At 42.3% G+C, this 18,790-nt stretch overlaps 2 protein-coding genes across 3 annotated transcripts; one reads left to right on the forward strand and one right to left on the reverse strand.

Annotated features, from left to right (window-relative positions):
- Positions 1-222: 222 nt before the first annotated feature.
- Positions 223-3,761, forward strand: LOC114851756 (uncharacterized). Its single transcript, XM_029143431.3, has 8 exons — positions 223-375; positions 779-871; positions 952-1,097; positions 1,223-1,340; positions 1,425-2,120; positions 2,260-2,399; positions 2,478-2,595; positions 2,951-3,761. The coding sequence occupies exons 2-8, from the start codon at positions 784-786 to the stop codon at positions 3,340-3,342; spliced, it is 1,698 nt and encodes a 565-aa protein (XP_028999264.1). The 5' UTR covers positions 223-375; positions 779-783; the 3' UTR covers positions 3,343-3,761.
- A 1,045-nt stretch (positions 3,762-4,806) lies between these two features.
- On the reverse strand, positions 4,807-16,366 carry tpp2 (tripeptidyl peptidase 2). Of its 2 annotated transcripts, XM_029143427.3 has the most exons (29): positions 16,112-16,366; positions 15,206-15,334; positions 14,949-15,044; positions 14,680-14,784; positions 14,459-14,583; positions 14,203-14,366; positions 13,918-14,072; positions 13,736-13,812; positions 13,528-13,655; positions 13,071-13,319; positions 12,871-12,986; positions 12,611-12,782; positions 12,361-12,518; positions 12,093-12,169; positions 11,897-12,003; positions 10,941-11,095; positions 10,737-10,853; positions 10,558-10,658; positions 10,360-10,456; positions 10,138-10,275; positions 9,739-9,983; positions 9,462-9,540; positions 8,500-8,538; positions 7,913-8,064; positions 7,738-7,834; positions 7,504-7,634; positions 7,041-7,281; positions 6,815-6,934; positions 4,807-6,708 (listed from the first exon to the last, which is right to left on the reverse strand). In XM_029143427.3, the coding sequence occupies exons 1-29, from the start codon at positions 16,274-16,276 to the stop codon at positions 6,619-6,621; spliced, it is 3,825 nt and encodes a 1,274-aa protein (XP_028999260.1). In that variant the 5' UTR covers positions 16,277-16,366; the 3' UTR covers positions 4,807-6,618. The 2 variants fall into 2 exon arrangements, with proteins under 2 accessions (XP_028999260.1, XP_028999261.1); XM_029143428.3 differs by lacking the exon at positions 8,500-8,538 and having other exon boundaries at positions 16,112-16,365.
- Positions 16,367-18,790: the final 2,424 nt, after the last annotated feature.

Genomic DNA, 18,790 nt, shown 5'->3' on the forward strand with positions numbered 1-18,790 from the left:
TGATATCATTCCTGTCATTCTCCCTCTCTTTTAGCTCCCTCACCATCTCATCCTCACTTATGCGCGTGTGTGTGTGTGTGTGTGTGTGTGTGTGTGTGTGTGTGTGTGTGTGTGTGTGTGTGTGTGTGTGTGTGTGTGTGTGTGTGTGTGTGTGTGTGTGTGTGTGTGTGCTCGTATCGAAGCTCGCTGCATTCTGGTATCTTGCTTTTTGTTTATTTCCCGTGCGTAGAGCCCTAAAAATAGCCCGGTGCCCTTGTGATGATGATGATGGGTGTGTCCTGCAGGATGCTGAGTCTCTAAAACTGCGCCGCGAGAGGACTCCTGATGCAAACACTGTGCTCCTGAGAGCTTTCACTGGGGAATAGGCAGCAGCGGGTAAGTCCTAACACACACACACACACACACACACACACACACACACACACACACACACACACACACACACACACACACACACACTCAGACGCACACACACACACACACACACACACACACACACACACACACACACACACACACACACACACACACTCAGACGCACACACACAGGGTACCACATGAAGTTTCAATTTGTAGAAATTATAGGGAAAAGATGTATTTTACATGACACATGGACTGTTAAGAAAATTTTGATTATTTTTTGATTAGATTAGGGTCTCTTTCAATGTTTTGAAAGTATTTCATGGTCAAACACAACACATGAATGTGCTGGAGCTGAGGAGTTCGGAGCTTAGTCCAAGCTCATAATGCACAGAGCATTTTGTCAACACACCCACAGACTTTATGGAGGAAATCAACTGTATGACAAGTGAAGAAGAAGAAGATGAAGAGGAGGAGGAAGATGGGAAGGAAGAAGAGAACGTCCAACAAGGCAAGGTCTTCATTGTAGGTACATATACGACTCCAGCCGCAGTGTGGAGCCTTTCTAATCTGTCTTTGCTCGACTTTTAGATGAATCAACTGTGCAGCAGCCACACAGACCAGCCTGGGCTCCGTGTGTGTTGTACACCCTGGATAAAGACGTGTACTATTACGCCGGACAGAGGATCGTCATCAGTGGAGCCTTTGACTCCTTCGCAGGCATGACATGGCCAGCGGCGAGTATCACTGCAGCCTCGTGCATATACACAGTCTATAACCTTTACCAGACAAACACCACTGTCTAAATATCCCAGTGTCAGGTCTGAATGCTGATGTTAACATTTACCTTGGTCGCCCTCAGGCTTTGGCCCTCTGTCACTACCTGGACACTCATCGTGAGCAGTTGGACCTTGTGGACAAAGCGGTGCTGGAGATCGGAGCAGGGACTGGTCTGGTGTCTGTGGTGGCAGCACTTCTAGGTTTGAAATGTGACTGACAGCGCAATATGACTTCGATGTTGAGTGTGTTGCTATGGTGACGGCTCATATTCTCCCTGCCCTCAGGCGCATGGGTGACAGCCACAGACCTTCCAGAATACCTGAACAACCTCAGAGTCAACCTGAGCAGGAACACCAGGGGGCGCTGCAGGCACACGCCGCAGGCAGCAGCTCTGTCCTGGGGCTACGACCTGGAGAGCACCTACCCGTCGACCGTCTACCGCTACGACTACGTGCTGGCAGCGGATGTGGTCTACCACCACGACTTCCTGGACGAGCTCCTGGCCTCCATGAAGCACTTCTGCAGACCAGGATCTGCTTTGATCTGGGCCAACAAGATCAGGCTGGGCTCCGACCTGACCTTTATAGAGAAATTTAAGAAAGCCTTGGACACAAGTCTGCTGTACGAAGAGGGAGACATGAAGATCTTCATGGCAAAGTGCAGAGAGGATGAGGGAGATGGTGATAAGTGTCTGAACATCCAAAATCCGCTGAGAGAGGAGAAGGAGGCAAACAGGGAGAAGGAGGAGGAGGAGGAGGAGGAGGAGGCCAGTGTCAATGTAGTACAAGGAAATGATATGAACAGGACAGAGGAAACTGTTACATCAGAGGCTGACAGAAGAAATGAGGATTTGTGTGTTGAAGAGGAAGAGAGGAAGCAGACGATGGTTCCAACAGGTGGCACATGTGAAAAGGGTCACAGTGAGGATGGAAGGGGCGACGATCCTCTCTGCTGCACCACCAGTGGTGACAACATTACAGGTGAGTCATCAGCCAGATCTGGGATGTTCACCTTAAAGGCCCACAAGCAGCGTACGTGGCGCCAGCATCATCAACGCAGACATTGTTTCTTCAGAAGCACAAAGCAAAGTGAACCTATTTGATTCACGTCTCTCCACAGAACATGTGGGTCACACAGCTGCACCAACATGGACTCCCACGGTCATTTGCAGCTTCGGCAAAGACGTCTATCATTACGTCGGGCAGGACATCGCCATTTACGAATCCATCGACTCCTTCGGAGCCGTCATGTGGCCGGCAGTGAGTGTTTCAACCCCCAGCAGGTCGCTGCTCTGTCCTTTCTGTTACTGATGCCTGCTGGTTTTCTCTGCGGTGCAGGCGCTGGCTCTGTGTCATTTCCTAGAAAACAACAGAGACACGGTGGACCTGCAGGGAAAGACCGTGCTGGAGCTGGGGGCCGGGACCGGACTGGTCACCATTGTGGCCAGTTTGCTCGGTGAGAACTCACCAGCACAGAGTTCCTCACTCAATCAGACATTTATCATAGGTTTAGCAGCTATCACATAAAAAGGACAAATTTTATGTTTCCTGGAACCTCTAGACTGAGAGGTGTGAGTAAATAAAAGCAGAGTGCAATGACTATATAAACCGTATGACCTCTTGCTACATTGCTGTACTGTCTGTCCTGTTCCTGGACCCGTCACCGGTGATTGGCTAAAATATGGGTCAAGCGGCGCTACCAAACAGGAAGTGAAACAATACCATCATTATCTCTACGCCAAATCAATACACTTCTTTCAGTTGTGACTTGACATCAGAGCAACCTCGTGTCCATGTGTCTGCCTCTTCAGGCGCTGCAGTCACAGCCACAGATTTACCAGACGTGCTGAACAACCTCCGGGCCAACGTGATGAGAAACACCAGGGGGCGCTGCAGGCAAATGCCCCAAGTGGCAGCTCTGTCCTGGGGCTACGACCTGGAGAGCACCTACCCGTCGACCGTCTACCGCTACGACTACGTGCTGGCGGCGGATGTGGTCTACCACCACGACTTCCTGGACGAGCTCCTGGCCTCCATGAAGCACTTCTGCAGACCAGGATCTGCTTTGATCTGGGCCAACAAGATCAGGCTGGGCTCCGACCTGACCTTTATAGAGAAATTTAAGAAAGCCTTCGACACAAGGCTGCTGTACGAAGAGGGAGACATGAAGATCTTCATGGCAAAGTGCAGAGGAAGAGACTGAAAAGATGATTGAAAAATAAGTGCAGCTCATTTTTTTTTAAGCTACTTTAATTTTTATATGCCAAAGTATTAGTTCATTTTTATTCACCAGAGCAAACTCATTAGATGACCCCAAAATTAGGAAAATGAAGGTTTCACACTTCAACCAGGCACACAGGGTTTCTTACATATTTTGCCTTTTTGTACTGCTCAGAAGTACTTTTGGGTTTCCCAATACTTTTACCTTAATTTGTGAAGGGCCCTGAGATTATTCTAACCTCATGCAGTGTAACTCAAACTAAATGTTGACTGTCAAACTTGGTCATGGGCAATTTTTAAATTGTTGAATGTTTTACAGCCGTTGGTTTGCATCAAATGACTATTTTTGTTCATTTGTCTATACTCTTTTTACATTTTAGTGTAATAAAACAGTAAAAGTAATTTGCTATGCATTTAGTCTTTTTTCCTCAAATCATGACACTCGCAAAAAAGGAGGTTAGGGAAAAGAATTAAAATTAAATTTGTAGAGAAATATTTCAAATCTTTGCAAACATAAAAAAAAAACTACAATCAGGCATTTTGAAAGTCAGGTCAGATGTGAAGACAAGTGCCAGCAACCATAACAATGACAACCAGTCAATACTTGCATTGTTTCAAATTATTTTTTATTACCCTGGTTAGTGACTGAATTTCATGTGACCATAAAATAATGTGACAGCATCTGAGGTTTTTCCCACGTGTAATTGAGGAAGAATGTGTATAAAATAATACTAATAGCATACAACCTTATCTCATAACATTCTGTAAAATATTGGCATTTGCTAGATTTTATAACTATAAATATAAACGCTCAACATCCAGAAGAAGCTTTTCCAAAATCCTTTTTCTGACACGAAGGACACGTTCGTGAGAGCAACAGATATGAGAGGTCCAGTGACAGAAATGGACGGTACAGTTCTGTGAAAGTTAAGGCCATAATCGGAGAGACTGTCATTGGCAACACGTACTGCAGGCAGCTGAACCCGGACCAAAAAGCCTGTCAAAACCCAAACGCAGCAAAGAGAAAACAAAAGACGACCCCAAAAGTAAGTGAGGAGCACAAACTGACAAATATTCACTGGGCGCCAATAAACCCCTGCACACTTGCTGTATACATAGAAATAAGAATTATGACCATTGATTCAGCCCAGAAAAGTATGAAAAGGCCTTGGCTTGAAAGCTGCTGCTGATTTACATTCTTAAAACATGCACCTTCCACTTGTGAGAGGACTGGATACATCATGGGAACATTACACCTAATATTAAAGTCAACATAGACACACCAGTAGTTTTCCTTTTTCTATTCAAATTTGAGATGTTTTTTCCCCTTTAAAACCTTCATACATTGACAAATTAGCCAACGTAACATGGAAAACAATAATTCTTTGGTTGCATCAATCATAAAGTTTACGATGAACAATTTGAATTTAAAAAGTGTTGAGACAAGTGTAGGATACAGTTTTATTGTTTAGAAAAAAAGGAAACACTACTTTAGTCCTCGTGCACCAGCACTGTGACAGAAAAAAAATGTCCCAGCTCCTGATGAAGCCATTTAAAAGATCACACCACTGTTTTTGCAATTCTCACGTCCTCAACTAAATATAGAGTATTTACACCTCAATTTGCAGTCATGTTGAGAAGCTGAAGATTTAACACCGTCTGTTCAGAGAACTCGGGTGAACACAACATGAAGCAAGTTCAGTTGTAGTCTAACGTGTATGTGAAGCGTTTTAATAAAAAAAATAAAAAATAAAAAAAAACATGCAAAAACACTGGCGCAGTCCTTTAAATTACCTGGAGGAAAGAAAGTACCTCATGTTAAACCTCCCTTTAAATGGCTGTTGTATTCGTCCTGTTTATGCACAGAAGTATATATGTAAAATCATTCACAAACACAGGCATGAGAACAACAATAGTGGATATCTTGTTTTGGAATAAAAATCTTTTAAAACACTAAAATCTGCTTCCAAATAAAAGTAAGTTTTCTTTCTTATATCCTACAAGACACGCATATACTGTATGCAAAATACAACAATTAGAATAATATTTGTATTATATACCTATTGCATCTTAATATTTTTATGGTGTGTGTATGTACATTACTCTCTGACACTGTGTACAAATGCAGCATTTTGAACGCTGCGGAGAAATGTCTGTAACTCCACGTGAAGAACATACACAGAGCTGATCAGAACATCCTACTGTGTCCCACAACAGCACGTGTTGTGTTAGTGAGGTTTATAGTGGTGGTTGTCAAATGTGGCGCTCAGGTGAGTACAGCATGAGGGTGAAGAGAACATGGGAAGGTGTGTTTGTGCCGCTAACGACCGGCACGCTGTGCACATGACGCATCACACTGGTGGTGTGAGCTTCCAAGTCACACTGAAGGCTGACGGGTGAAATGACTGCAAGCGGCCAAGACTCAACGCTAAACACTCCTGTGATTAAAACCCTGACTCTGCATCCCATCAGTAATTGTAAGGTACGTAAACAAAAGGCACCTCAACACGCTTTGTGATCTGAGATTATGAACAGGATTCGGGGTTTAAGCAGATGGACAAGAACAAACGTAAATGCTCTGGACTTTCCTGATCTGGCTAGAAGACAAAAACAAAAATCAAACTCTGCCCAAGCCTCCCTCCTTTAAATCGGGTATTGAGCAGACTCCGCATGCCCTCGTATTCCTAAACATTGTGCAGCAGCAAGTTCCTTCTTTCATCCCACTGAAGTTATCATTGTGACTTTTTTTTTTTTAAGCGAGTAAATGTGTCACAGTTAAGCTTGACTTGAATTGCCAGAGTTCACACCCGCCCTTTAAAAGTATTTACATGAGAAAATGAGGTTCTTTTTATGACAAGCAGTCACCCTGAGGAGGGTGGGTGGATCTAAAAGCCTCCACATATGTAGAAAATAAAATAATTAATTTAAAACTATATGACTGATCCAGAAGATTTAAAAGAGAATCAGACGTTAAAAAAAAAACAAAAAAAAAAACACCTTGTGTGAACTGTGCTGATTTCTCTTGACAACCTGGCCTCTAATGTTTAAGAAGACATTTATACAAAATGTCTGGTTTAAATTATTTATGAGATCTCACCTTATATGTTGTGAAGCACAGGTTCATACTTCATTCTGATGGTCACATAATTCAAATTTGAAAAAGCTTAAGAAAATCGCAGGAGGCAGCTGTTTGGTCAGATGCATAGACCACGTGACCCTGAGGGACCCTGTATGGTCATGCTGCTCATGCTTGCATGTCTTAGAACGCTGTGTAGTCTGGGGGGTACATGACAGGGAACCAGTTTTCACTAAAGGAGGCGCAGTGGGTCCATTGGAGCTGTCGCATAAGCTGGAACCCAAAGAATAGAAAGCATTAATACTTAATTATTCACAAACACAAAAATACAAGCACCAAAATAATTTCCGCAGGTGGAGACATTAGCTGGTGCAGCTACCTGGATGCAGTTCCTCATGTTCTCTTTGCTGGGCTTCTCCTCAACCATCTTTGAGGCATATTTTAAAGCTCGGCCATACATCTTGTTTACCAGAGCATGTTTATAGGAAAACATCAAAACCTAGGGATAAAAAAAAAGAGATATGCATTAATATGTGTTGAGTTTACTTAAAATGGCAGACATCATGCTCATCCCTTCTTTTTCCATTGTCTACCATCTTACTCACCTTGGAGTCAGTCAATTCTGCCCACTTCTGCACCTCCCAAAACGTGTCCATCAGGGCTTTAGCTACATTGTCATCAGAGCTGCAGGCCACCAGGTCCCCAGCCTCCTCAGCTGCGTCCTGTCCCATGGAGACAGCACTTGCTCCCTCTTGTGGTACAGGGGGCAGCAGGAGCTGGTCAGCTAAAGCACAGCCCTTCCTACACAGAGCGTCCAGCAGAGATGATTTCTGCTTCTCCATATCACTGGAACAAAGACGTCAAGACACCGAAGGATTAAAGAGTCTGTGTCAACTATGCCTTTTGTGAATTCAAGTTCAGTCTTTGATAACCTCTTGGCAACATTGGGATTTCACTAAAACTAATAACTTTTACAATTAATTATAATGCTCATATCTTTATCTTAAATTAAATTGAGAAGAACACACTGAAGATTCTTTGTTAATCCTTCTTTTCGATGTGACATACGTCTTAATAGAGGCGGCATCAGGCCGAGGGTCAGTCTTCATGGTTAGATAAACTGCCAAGGCAGTCTGGTCGATGTGGGAGATGACAATGTCAGCTGCTGATACCACTTCTCTGAGACGTTTACCACGCTCCTAAACACATGGAAGGAGACGTGACAATAAACAGAGATAGACGCTTCATCTGGACTAAAATGATTCAATGCCTAATCTTCGCTGAGTTGTGGAGTCTCTTTACCTTCTCGGAGTCCAGCTGGTGAAGTCTTTGCACATGGAGTGGAAGGTAGTCAGAGTAGTTTTCCATCAGTTCATCATAAATATTGCTGGAGTCCAACCTGAGCCGCAAAAATCAGGACAGACTGTTTAGAGAGCAGGAATAAGAAAACAAAATACTACTGAGAAACTGCACACACTTCGTCATCCACTGAATCTTCAAGTCCCTCAAGGCTTCTGCAAACTCATCCTTCACGTCTTTCTCTTTGTCTGCTTCCTTGTCCTTCTCCTTCCCTCCATTCTTTGTTTTGTTGGGAGCAGAAATTACATGGTAGAAGACTGGAACAATATCCTGTATGGACATAAAACAAGTATCCATAAGTTTAGTCAAAACTGTGCAAATGAAGTAACCAAAAGCCTCCGTTACTCTGCATCAGTCTCAAAGTCACACTCTTCCTACCACCTGTTGACACCAAACTCCCCCTAGATATGTCTCTTTAAATCAGTAATTTACTTACTTGAGCAGTGCTGATTTTAAATTGAGGTTGACTTTTTAAAAAAAAAGGTATATTTGTAATTTTACTGACCACCAGAAAACTAAAGGTTTTGCATTAAACAATATATATAGTTACTATTAGAGGCTACTGCATATTTAAGTACAGCAATATTGACATGCTTTAACATGATTAAAGTACTCATAACAAATCCCATCTCAAACTAATGAATAAGCCACTTCCGAATAAGAGCAGTGGACGCTCTGTTGTAGTGTTTCTAGCTCATCCAGTACCTTTTTAAACTTTCCTTGTCGTTTTGCAGAGGCCTGCCCCTGGTGGTCAGAATAACACACAGTAAGGAAGAGTCAACACAAACACACCAAAAAGGATTCTGTGTTTCTTCATTTGATCTTTCACCCTCACTCAGTCTATCCACCTACCTGCCAGGCCTAAAATATGGTACAGTAGTGAACAGTAGCAAAACGTGTTGCTGACTAGTTCAGGCATTGGTTCTCATCAATAGTTTTTCTACACAATTTCACTATGTATTGAAAACGAAACCTGGTGGTTGATAGTGAACATGTGAAATGAATGAAATGAATGAGAAAGGCTGGAACATTATCCTAGTCTTTATCTTTTTGAAGTAATAATATCTGCTGGGTGTCACCGACGGTTTGGCATTACAGTAATATAATAAGTAAACCAAGTTCTGCCACAGAAACAAAACTCTTCAAAGGGTGTAGCAGAAGTCTAAAAATGAATTTCTTGAATTTAACCTTAAAAAAAATTTAATTGATAAAAATGCAAAAGGCCGAAATGATCAGTTCACCTGTGTAGGTGATGATAAATGAAAATAATTTATTTAGTATATATCAATATTTGTGTAAATCTGTGAACAATCATGTATATTGTTACCGGTACAAATCTTATACCCATTAATGTGCAATAACCCTGCAATGACCTCATACTCACTCTAACTGTACTGTACTGCTTTGTACTGTGCCAACACAAACTGTTCTGTACCTGTATTCTTGCTCATCTGTACTGCTGTTGTGAGAGGTAATTTCCCCACTGCGGGACTATTAAAGGTTTTCTTATTCTTATCTAATGTCTTATTCTGTGTCATACTATTAATTTCATATTAATGAAAAACATGGCCTTGAGCCCTGGAAAGCAGGACTGACCACTGCTCTGAAAAATAAAAGGTTAAAAAAATGCGATAAAAAAAAAATATATACATATTGTAGTCACTCACTGCTTTCTTGCCGTACTCGCTCTTGGCGACTACAAGAGAACCTGAAAGATAGCATCCTGGAGTTGCTCCTTTAGGGATCCTAAAAAAAAAAAAAAATAAATTAATTAAATAAATAAATAAATATTGAGAGGCATGAAAACAACATAGATTAAACAATTAATCACAGGAATATATTTTGAAATATTCTTTTAAATATTTAGCATCAGTCAGTTTCTTTGCTATATTGTGTCAAATAAGTTACACAACCCGAAAATCATAAAAAGGCCCCTTGACTCACTTGTCATCTGGCAAAGCTGTGACGTAGAAAGGCTGTCTGGCACTGGGGCACAAGGTGACAGAGTTCGCCTTCTTCTTGGCCATGAGGGCAGCTCGATGTGTCTCGTAGACATCCATAGTGATGGTGGTGGACAGACGGTGAGAAACTACAAATGGTAGATCCTTAAGGCGATCCAGCTCGCTAGACTGCTCGTGGCGGACCTGCAGACGCACAGTGTAGTCCCCCTTTTCCAACTTCAGGGAATACTATAAATAAATAAATAAATAAATAAATAAATAGTGAGAAACAGGTGAGATGCATCTCATATTTTAAAAAACAATTGTAACACTGTGTTAGTTTAAGTGCCGTCTCGAATCCTAATGGGTTAAACGATGGGTACTTTCAAACACCTGGTGGTACCTGGTGTGGGTAAGCGTCCCCTGAGCCAAGCAGTCTCTTGTTCTGGTCAAACAGCATCCAAAGCTGACTGTCAAACTCTGATTCATACAGCAGTTCACACAGCATGGGACAGCTGGGGGTAACCTCCCCACTTTTAGGCTGAGGACAGAACAGAAGAATATGAAGCGCACACACAAACAAATCGGGAAGTATTTATATTATGTATTTATGTACAGGCAGTACCTGGTGAAAGCTGTAGGTGAGGATAATCTCGTAAAGTTGTCTGTTATTGGGAAGAACATCCCTCCCTCCCAGGGGTTTAACCTTTGAACTTACAGGCCTACAGCAACAACAACAATAGTCATATAATGAACCATTTTGGACCTTTGGGGCTCAAAAGGTTCACCATTATAACACATTTTTATTTGTATGCATGCTTACCTGAGGGGCTGAATCCAAGACTTCAGGGTAATAGTGGGGGATACCTCTTCATATCTCAGAGGCGATGACACATCAAAACTTGTCACTCCTTCTGAGGCATGCTGGACAGAGGCAAATGTGAGTTAGACAAAACTGACACCTTCTGTCTCGTGCGGTACTGTCTGATGTGCTCTTCTTACTATGTGAAGAGGTGAAGGTGAAGTGTTGAGTCCATGGAAGGAGATGCTGTAGTCCACTGTGACACCACCCAGGCTTGCCCACCATCGTGCAATACACAACTCCACAACCCTCCCAGACTGGAGAGGAACCAGAGATAGGCATTTAGAAAACTACAGACAACAACTAGCCTAGTTCAGTCAGATCAATTGGTTAATTGTACGTACCAACACAGGAAAAGCCTCTGTTACTGAGCCTTTTTCCAACAACGAAGAGAACTTGTAAAATTCGTTAGCTCGGTATGCTTTCTGTTTGACTAGGTGCACTGCATGCAGAACAAACTTTGATGACACGTCTCCTGAATGAGAAGTCAACGTGATCTCTGCAAGTTAAAGGCAGGGACAGACAGGTAAAGAGTGTTAAATTAATGAAACAGAAGGGAAAAAACATCATACCTAAAATCAAATAATTAATAACCCTTAATCATTCAAAATGTATCCTACCATGAACAAACACTCACTCTGGGGCCACATACAGTACATATACGTGGACATATGTAATAAAATTGGAGATAAAGCAGGTTTCTTGAGTACCTATGACATATGTCCATCAGAGCACAAACAACACAAGAGCCAAGTGTTTTATGAAGTGATTGTGAGGCTGTTTGAGTCGGACACTGAAGATAACGACTTTAGGGGTTTTAATGCGCAGAAGACAGCAGTTGATAATGATCAATTACTTTTGTGGATAACAAAAAGTTTTTGTTATCTTAAAATCTAATGGGTGTGGCTTAATTGCGGGTGCGCTCTATAGCTCAGAAATTACAGCAATCAGAAAACAGGTTTACTTGCACTTAAGAAATCTGGTTACTGCAAACGTGAGTCTCCTCTAGTGTAAGCACAATTTACTGATACACTGACATAAATGATTTGGTTTGATGTGTGGAGCTGACTGTCTATCTGTCTCGGTCTTCACAATGCTGTCACAGCACCAGCCGCCTGAAGACAGGCATCTAAGGGGCAAATTTGGAGTTTGGGTCTGGGTTGATAAGGCAGCATTGTTCATGAACTCAAGTTAATTTTTCTACACAGCCAAAAACACTTTAAGACATGACTGATCTTTGGACAAACACATTGCATGTTTTTACTAAGTCACCCTATTTATCACAACCACAGAAGGATACCTGCCCACGTGGCTCCCTGAGGAACAGTCATGAAGTGGCGTCTGATCTGGCCTGGCCTGAAGTGGACATCTGTGAAACTCACCTCCTGATTCCGACTGTCTGTCATCCTGTCAGTTGGAAGGGAGAAAGAAAGAGAGAACACTGTGACATACAATACATTAAAAGTGACAAGAAACAAACATGTGTGAGATCTTACTTGGCAGGGATGATAACAGTGACTGGAACTCTGAACAGAGGGCCGCATGAAGGTGCCGCTGTGTCATACCCACACACCTAGAACATTGATCCAATGACCACAAATACACAGAGAAACAGAACCTTTTCTCAGAGTTTTTTATAGAGCATAGGAACTAAATAAACTTTGAACTTGGCACAGTAATGAGGCACTTATCTATCTTAAGTCTGCTATTCTGTTGGTGAAGTGAAGTTTAAACATTTTAACTGAGCCTCAGTCTTGTCCCTACCTCTGTGTAGTGCACTCCCTCCCGCAGTCCAACAGGATCGATACGGACATTGAAGTGACGACACTGGTTCATCAGCTCTAAATGGGAGGGGCACTGGACCCATGGGGCAGCACATGTGAGTGCCAAGTGTAACTGCAAGGAGATTCGCTCAGAGTTTCCTGTGATGGAAATTTAAAGATGACAAATGTTTTGCTGGTGCAAATTTAAAACAATGCTTGGAGAAAATGTGTTAAACAAACATAAACAGTACCTGTGTTCTCTGGGAAAATAGGTTCAATTCCTACTCCATGATCTGAGGGTGCAATAATTTGGGCTGGGTCCCTGAGGTAGATGCCTCTGTGTGTGCCCACACTTACTGAGAAGCCCAGCTGGCTTGTGGGTAAAGAGGCGTGTTGAGTGAGGTAGTCTAATGCCCGGTCCACCTAACAAAAGAATTTACACAAAATGCTAATCATTAATAACAAACAGTGCAAAAGGAAATATGTCCCTAGCAGCAGCTCGTCAAATTACCTGAATTATTCCATGGCCCTGTGCAAACACCTCGATATCATCAACCTTCAGAGCTGTGTTTTCCAGTGCTCTTCTCACAGCAGGTACAGAGGGATGTATCCCATTCTGCTTCAGTCCTTTATCACACAAGAACACACACACAAATGGTTATACACAAGATATTTTCCCACTACAGTTTCAAACTATGACAGTGAACACACCTGAGAGGACTAGCGCTATGCCTCCACAGGCATTAGGAGATGACATGGATGTGCCGTTCATCAGCTGGGTGCCACGGAGAGTCCAATTTGGAACAGATGCAATGGCACCACCAGGGGCGCTGATGCTGACCCCCAGGGCTCCATCTGTACTGGGCCCTCTGGAAGACCAGGTGTAATGGTTGGGTGGCAGTTTCTCCCTTAGAGAATACTCTGCTACCATCATGTCTGGAGTCACATATGCTCCAACACCTGTTAGGAAAAGTGAGCAAAAATCTTTACACACATATTTATGCTTGATTGTGCCCCATTCTTACCATTACTTCCATTTCAATTTCCTTATTTCTACTATATTTTAATTTATAAGACCATATTGTGTGTATTGTGTGTCACAAGTACCACTGAATGCAACATTTCTTGATGATATGGTACACTTGTTATGTACTTTAGATGTATGTACCTATGACACTGCTGGTGGTTCCCCCGGGGCAGCCGACTGTGGACAGACACGGACCGTTGTTTCCTGCACTTGACACAAATATCACATTGTGCTTCTGAACAGCTTCTGTGATCACCTCGCAAATCCTCCTGAAAAACCAGGTGCCATAAGATTAATGAGTGCAAGTGTGCAAATTATTCTACATTTGCTACCACTACACAATACTCACCCTGAATTGGGCCAATGTGTGGCTTCCCCATAGCTATAGTTAACCAGGTCACACTTGTAGTTTATTACTTCAATCATCTTTAAGAGGCACAGAGACAAAAAAAATGAATGGGCACCAAATCCAAACAATTTAACAAATACAAATGCACAAAGTAAAGCTCGACAACAATCTAGATAACATACCGCGCGTATGAGCCCTGTGCCTGTTTCCATGGTGCTGAGACGGGTGTCTCCAATCTTCAGAGCCAGGATCTGGGCACCAGGGGCAACACCGTTACGCTCTGGCTCCTCTGGGAAGTAACCTGCAGCAATGCTTCCCACATGTGTCCCATGGGCCCCTGTGTATTTGATGCAACTTTGTTACATGGTACATTTTAAGGCTTCAGCTGGTTAACTAGCTGTAATCTGAATCACGACCTTCTTTTACTAAGGCTAGAAAACAAAGGTTCCATGGTGGGATTATCCTACCTCCGCTTGTTACAATGCAAAGTGTATTGCCTTCGTCATAAATGTTAACGGAGTAGTTGAGCATCTCAGCATTTCCTAATGTTGCATACTCTTGTCTCTCTTTGTAAGAGCACAGCACAGTTGACTGGGACAGGTCTCCACACTCTGACGTGTCCACTACAGCTCTAAAGAGAAGGCAATAGTATCCAATGAGTAAAAGCACTAGACTGTTACATAAATGGTTGTACATAGATAGGGAATATGCCAGTGTGGGTACCTCCATGTTACACCATCATGCCAAATCACACAGTCATACACAGGACCAGGATCACTGTACTTCTTTTCTAAGGATGCCAGCAGTTCTGATTGAGTCTGCAATTCTTCTTTCTGTAATTTATCAATCTGCAGAGAGTGAGCAGGATGAACACTGATGAAATCAGGTTAACATGATTAGAAACAGTCAACACTGAGATTAAGGTGACGCATTGTTTGTCAGACCTGTGACGGTGTTGGGTGAGAGAGGTCAAACTCCTCTGTCTTGCGACAGACCTCAGCAAGTGCTGCTCTTTGTGGTGGGTCCCACAATTTCTCCTTTCGCTCTTTCTAGTACACAGAAGTGACAGCGTCTTAACCACAACAGCAGAGGTTAACGTGCCTTCAAGAATTCTTTGTGCATTTGAGTGATCAGTTTGCACAGACACAGCCATTGTATTGTAAAATCAATACCACGAGCCACCTAGTACAGTAACAATGTCATATCTTCCCACCTGGATTCTTTCTTTAAGAGCCTTAGGGAAGAACTCATAGCCATTTTTAACTCCAATGCGATACTTCCCTGATGGATTGACCCAGGCAGGAGGGATCTGCAAGACATAAAAAGACACAGTGTGAGTCAGATATGTAGGGGAAAAAATGCTCAGCCTGATGATTTATGACCTAATGTGTATTAAAAATACATTCTGCATTTAGAAAAGCATGACTTAAGAATAACATATTTTTGTTTACATCAAACATGTCCACTGACCTTAAGTATTCTCCCAGAAAGGCCAGTGATTGTCCCATCTTTAGGCTCTGCCACTGTGGTCATGTTCACGTCACCGCTGCCTGTGGTATCGATGATATCAATAATCTTTGGCTTCCCCTCAGTTGTGATCTAATATTAAAAAAAACAGCAATCACTTTGGTTCACCAGTTTCAAACTGATGAAACAGACAGTTGTTTATTTGGACCAGGGAGGACCGTGGACAAACATTCAGTTTACACATGCTGGAGGAATCACAGTCATTATCCGCTTTTAGGCAAAAATGAAGTTACACGTGGTGGAAAATAAATGCTTGACTTCAACTTAATACGGTATCACAGATTCCCTAACGTCACTTCCAGGACTTTCATTATATTCTGTTTCATATTTAAAAATATACATTCAACGCTGAGCAACTAACTAACTAACTTCATTGCTATGTCGCTTGACAGTTAGCTGAGTCAGTGGCTGCTGGTTACAGCTAGTAGTCAAGTAACCTGCCGTAGGTTGTCTTAACTAGCCTGGTTGCCTTGGTCAGGCTGCCTTTAAAATACCAGCGACCACAAAAAAAGAAAATTAAAGAGACTATATTAAGAGCAATGCTAGCATGCTAATCAAACACAGCGTTGTATGGCATCTAGTGCTAACCAAGTATCTGAAAATCAAACTTGTCTAACAGCAAAACGCTATTTAACAACAGGATAAAATATTTATTAATAGATACTCTGTGTGACCCGATTGTCATAAAAGCTGTGCAGCTAATGCTATATGTCATAGCTCTTATGTGTGTGTGTGACGCTAACATAGCTAACGAACGTTGAGTCCATATGTGGGGCCTTTAGCTTGGGCGTGCTAGCTAGCGCCGATTAGCACTTGGCTAACAACCGTGAGGCAGCCGGTCAGCTTTACCTGCATGCCGGGGGCACCGGGATCCACGCCGGTGTCGAGGATAGCGATGAGCACTCCTCGGCCATCGTACTCGGGGAACCTGGTGAGGTAAGACGCGGCCCCGGTTTCTTTTTTGGGGAGCAACCCGTGGAAGGGGAACGGTTCCTCCGTAGAATGAGCAGCCATGATCAAAAGAGCGACAATGAAAACAAAGCAGCGAAATGGGGAAGACGGCGACAGTGTGGGAGCGACGAGAAGAAGAGCTACTTAAAGGGCCAGAGCGGGATCTGCGCTTCAGTGACCGCAATCCACATTTGGATTTAAGGGCGTAAAAGGCAGCAAACGACTTCTCTTTAAAATAGTATAATGATAATAATAATATTAATAATAATATTAATAATAATAATAATAATAATAATAATAATAATAATAATAATAATATAATATATAAATTATTTGTTAATATGCACTATTAAAAATAACTACATACTAATATTGTTGTTTTAATGGTAGCTGAAATCTGATGTTGCTTTGCCTTTACTCATTCATATGTTCTCTTTGAAATATTGTACCTCATCTACCAGCAGCCAGTGTCAATGCTTACAACACTAATTCTAAAACAAGACTAATTCCACCCTGTAAACGTTTGAGAGGAGGGCAGAGTGAGGCGTAGCGGCTGATGAGATGCAAGGCATTCTCTGAAAAGGGGGTCTCCTGCATGGAAGCATGTGTTGTACTGATGCACCAGCAACTTCTATCACTATGTCCCACAGTGTCTCTGTCCTGTCTCTTCTGTGCACCCTGATCTGCTGTTCTGTAATAACTGTTTTTTATCGAATCAACTGGTCACTCAGCGCATTGGATAAAGTTTTCTCACAAAGAAAAGCATCTCAGCGAGAACCACTCTGCCCCTCGGGGACACTTGCCACTGGTTACGTGTGAGACGCTTGGAATTCCTGGTGCCCCGTGTGTCTGGAGCCACTGTCCATCGAGGATGCGGAGGATCTATTCATATTTTGGACTTTGATAACGGGGCTAATCACAATTGGATTTGGTGGTGCCCAGCTTTATCGGAAGACTGGAAAATCTGCAGCAGGCTCATTGGCACGTCCACCGGCTGTGGAGTTACAATGCCATGGTTACACGGCTGATGGAATTACACCTGAGGTTGGCCTGGATTGAGGGACTTATCAGTAACATCTTAGCCCATTCGGAGCTTCCACTGTTGGATTCTGCGCCGGTCAAGCTGGCTGCTGATGAAATTTCCCCACTGTGGGACTAATAAAGGCAATCTATAGCTTTTCTTTTTCTACGATTTGTTGGGCGGTTTGTCAGTTTGTGTTCCACAGAAATGTAGATTGGTCGTTCTTTGCCACCTTTTGTTGTGTATCCCATTTTGACTTTGGGTCTTTTAGCCTATATTCACTCAAGCAGTATATATGAATAGAGGCTCAGGTATGTCAAAATAAATGTTGCATAAAGCCCCACTAAACTAATTTAAGGGAAGTTACTGATTAAAAAACATAAGTGACTCGGCATGACATACAAAAGGCAATGCATAATGTAGCATTGCTGATTGGCGTTGGCAGCCAACACAGCCAGTGCACACAAGGTGGTGCTAACATATCAACGGTTGTGTGATTCCAAGCCAGCGTCACTTACACCTACAACTTTACCTTTTTCTGCTATATGCTAAACTGGACATTACACCTGACTCCTAGTTTTTACAGAATCGTACATATAGTAAATTGATGAATTATAATCTAATTTATAATTTACAAGAAACTCTGCACATAAGTAAAAATATTTTAACTGGCTCACTTTGGGGAGAATGACAAAAAAAAATCAAATCAAAAATAACACATCTGGTCAATGTGGAGGTGCTGTTTACACACGTCAAATATATTAAGGAAAACTGTGTTTTTAAAATAAACACAAATAGTATATTGTTTTTGTTGTCCACCAAATCATGTGCACTCTCCTAAGATTTGATTGATGCTCTGTTCATAGAGGTTTTATTTGTTTTATCCATAATACCAGGATTAACTGTGCCATCTGTTCAACTCGATATTCTATCTCTCTCTTCACATATGTATCTGTGCACACGTGTAAAATGCTATGATGTGTGGTTATTGTGCAAAAGAATAAAGCGTGTATATACTCTGTGGGTAGGGCTGGGCATACGTGTACAGTTATTTTAAGTATGTCAACGCCCTCAAACCCCGCTCTGGTGGTTGGCTAACGCACTAAAAAAACGGTGAGCATCCTTTCTTTTACTAATCTGCTTAGAATTAGCATCTGCCTTCTCTGTTAGTGGATTTCACGTCATACCACACAGTTGCTTTGGTGACAATCATGTGCTGCACTCTCTGGTCTATTTTTGTTTATCTTAATATAAATTACACTTCTAAGATGCTAAAGGCTTGTGTGTTCCTCAGTTATAAATCAGTAATGCACAGATGCACATTCAGTTAGAAACACTGCCTCGTGGTTTACCACAGGGCGTAACCCCTGCAGATGAACTGAAAGGAGTTCATGTCACAAACACCTTAAAGCTTTATTTCCCTGTGTGATGCTGATGCCTGCAGCCACAAAAACAGTTTTCCTTCCCTCACATTTTTACTGGCAGATATGCTACTACTTTGGCTGGTATGTCATGATAATGGCATCCCTTGACTTCCACACTGTGCTCTGGCTCAT

Source organism: Betta splendens, chromosome 3 (assembly GCF_900634795.4).
Source record: "Betta splendens chromosome 3, fBetSpl5.4, whole genome shotgun sequence".
In the NCBI taxonomy this organism is placed as follows: Eukaryota; Metazoa; Chordata; class Actinopteri; order Anabantiformes; family Osphronemidae; genus Betta; species Betta splendens.

Excerpts from the sequence above, each read along its gene's own strand:
- tpp2 (XM_029143427.3), bottom strand. The coding sequence starts at position 16,276 with ATGGCTGCTCATTCTACGGAGGAACCGTTCCCCTTCCACGGGTTGCTC. Across the intron at positions 14,073-14,202 it reads TTGCATTGTAACAAGCGGAG|GGGCCCATGGGACACATGTG; the intron begins GTAGGATAATCC and ends TCAAATACACAG. Across the intron at positions 12,987-13,070 it reads CATAGCGCTAGTCCTCTCAG|GACTGAAGCAGAATGGGATA; the intron begins GTGTGTTCACTG and ends TGTGTGATAAAG.
- LOC114851756 (XM_029143431.3), top strand. The coding sequence starts at position 784 with ATGGAGGAAATCAACTGTATGACAAGTGAAGAAGAAGAAGATGAAGAG. Across the intron at positions 1,098-1,222 it reads CAGGCATGACATGGCCAGCG|GCTTTGGCCCTCTGTCACTA; the intron begins GCGAGTATCACT and ends GGTCGCCCTCAG. Across the intron at positions 2,596-2,950 it reads CATTGTGGCCAGTTTGCTCG|GCGCTGCAGTCACAGCCACA; the intron begins GTGAGAACTCAC and ends CTGCCTCTTCAG.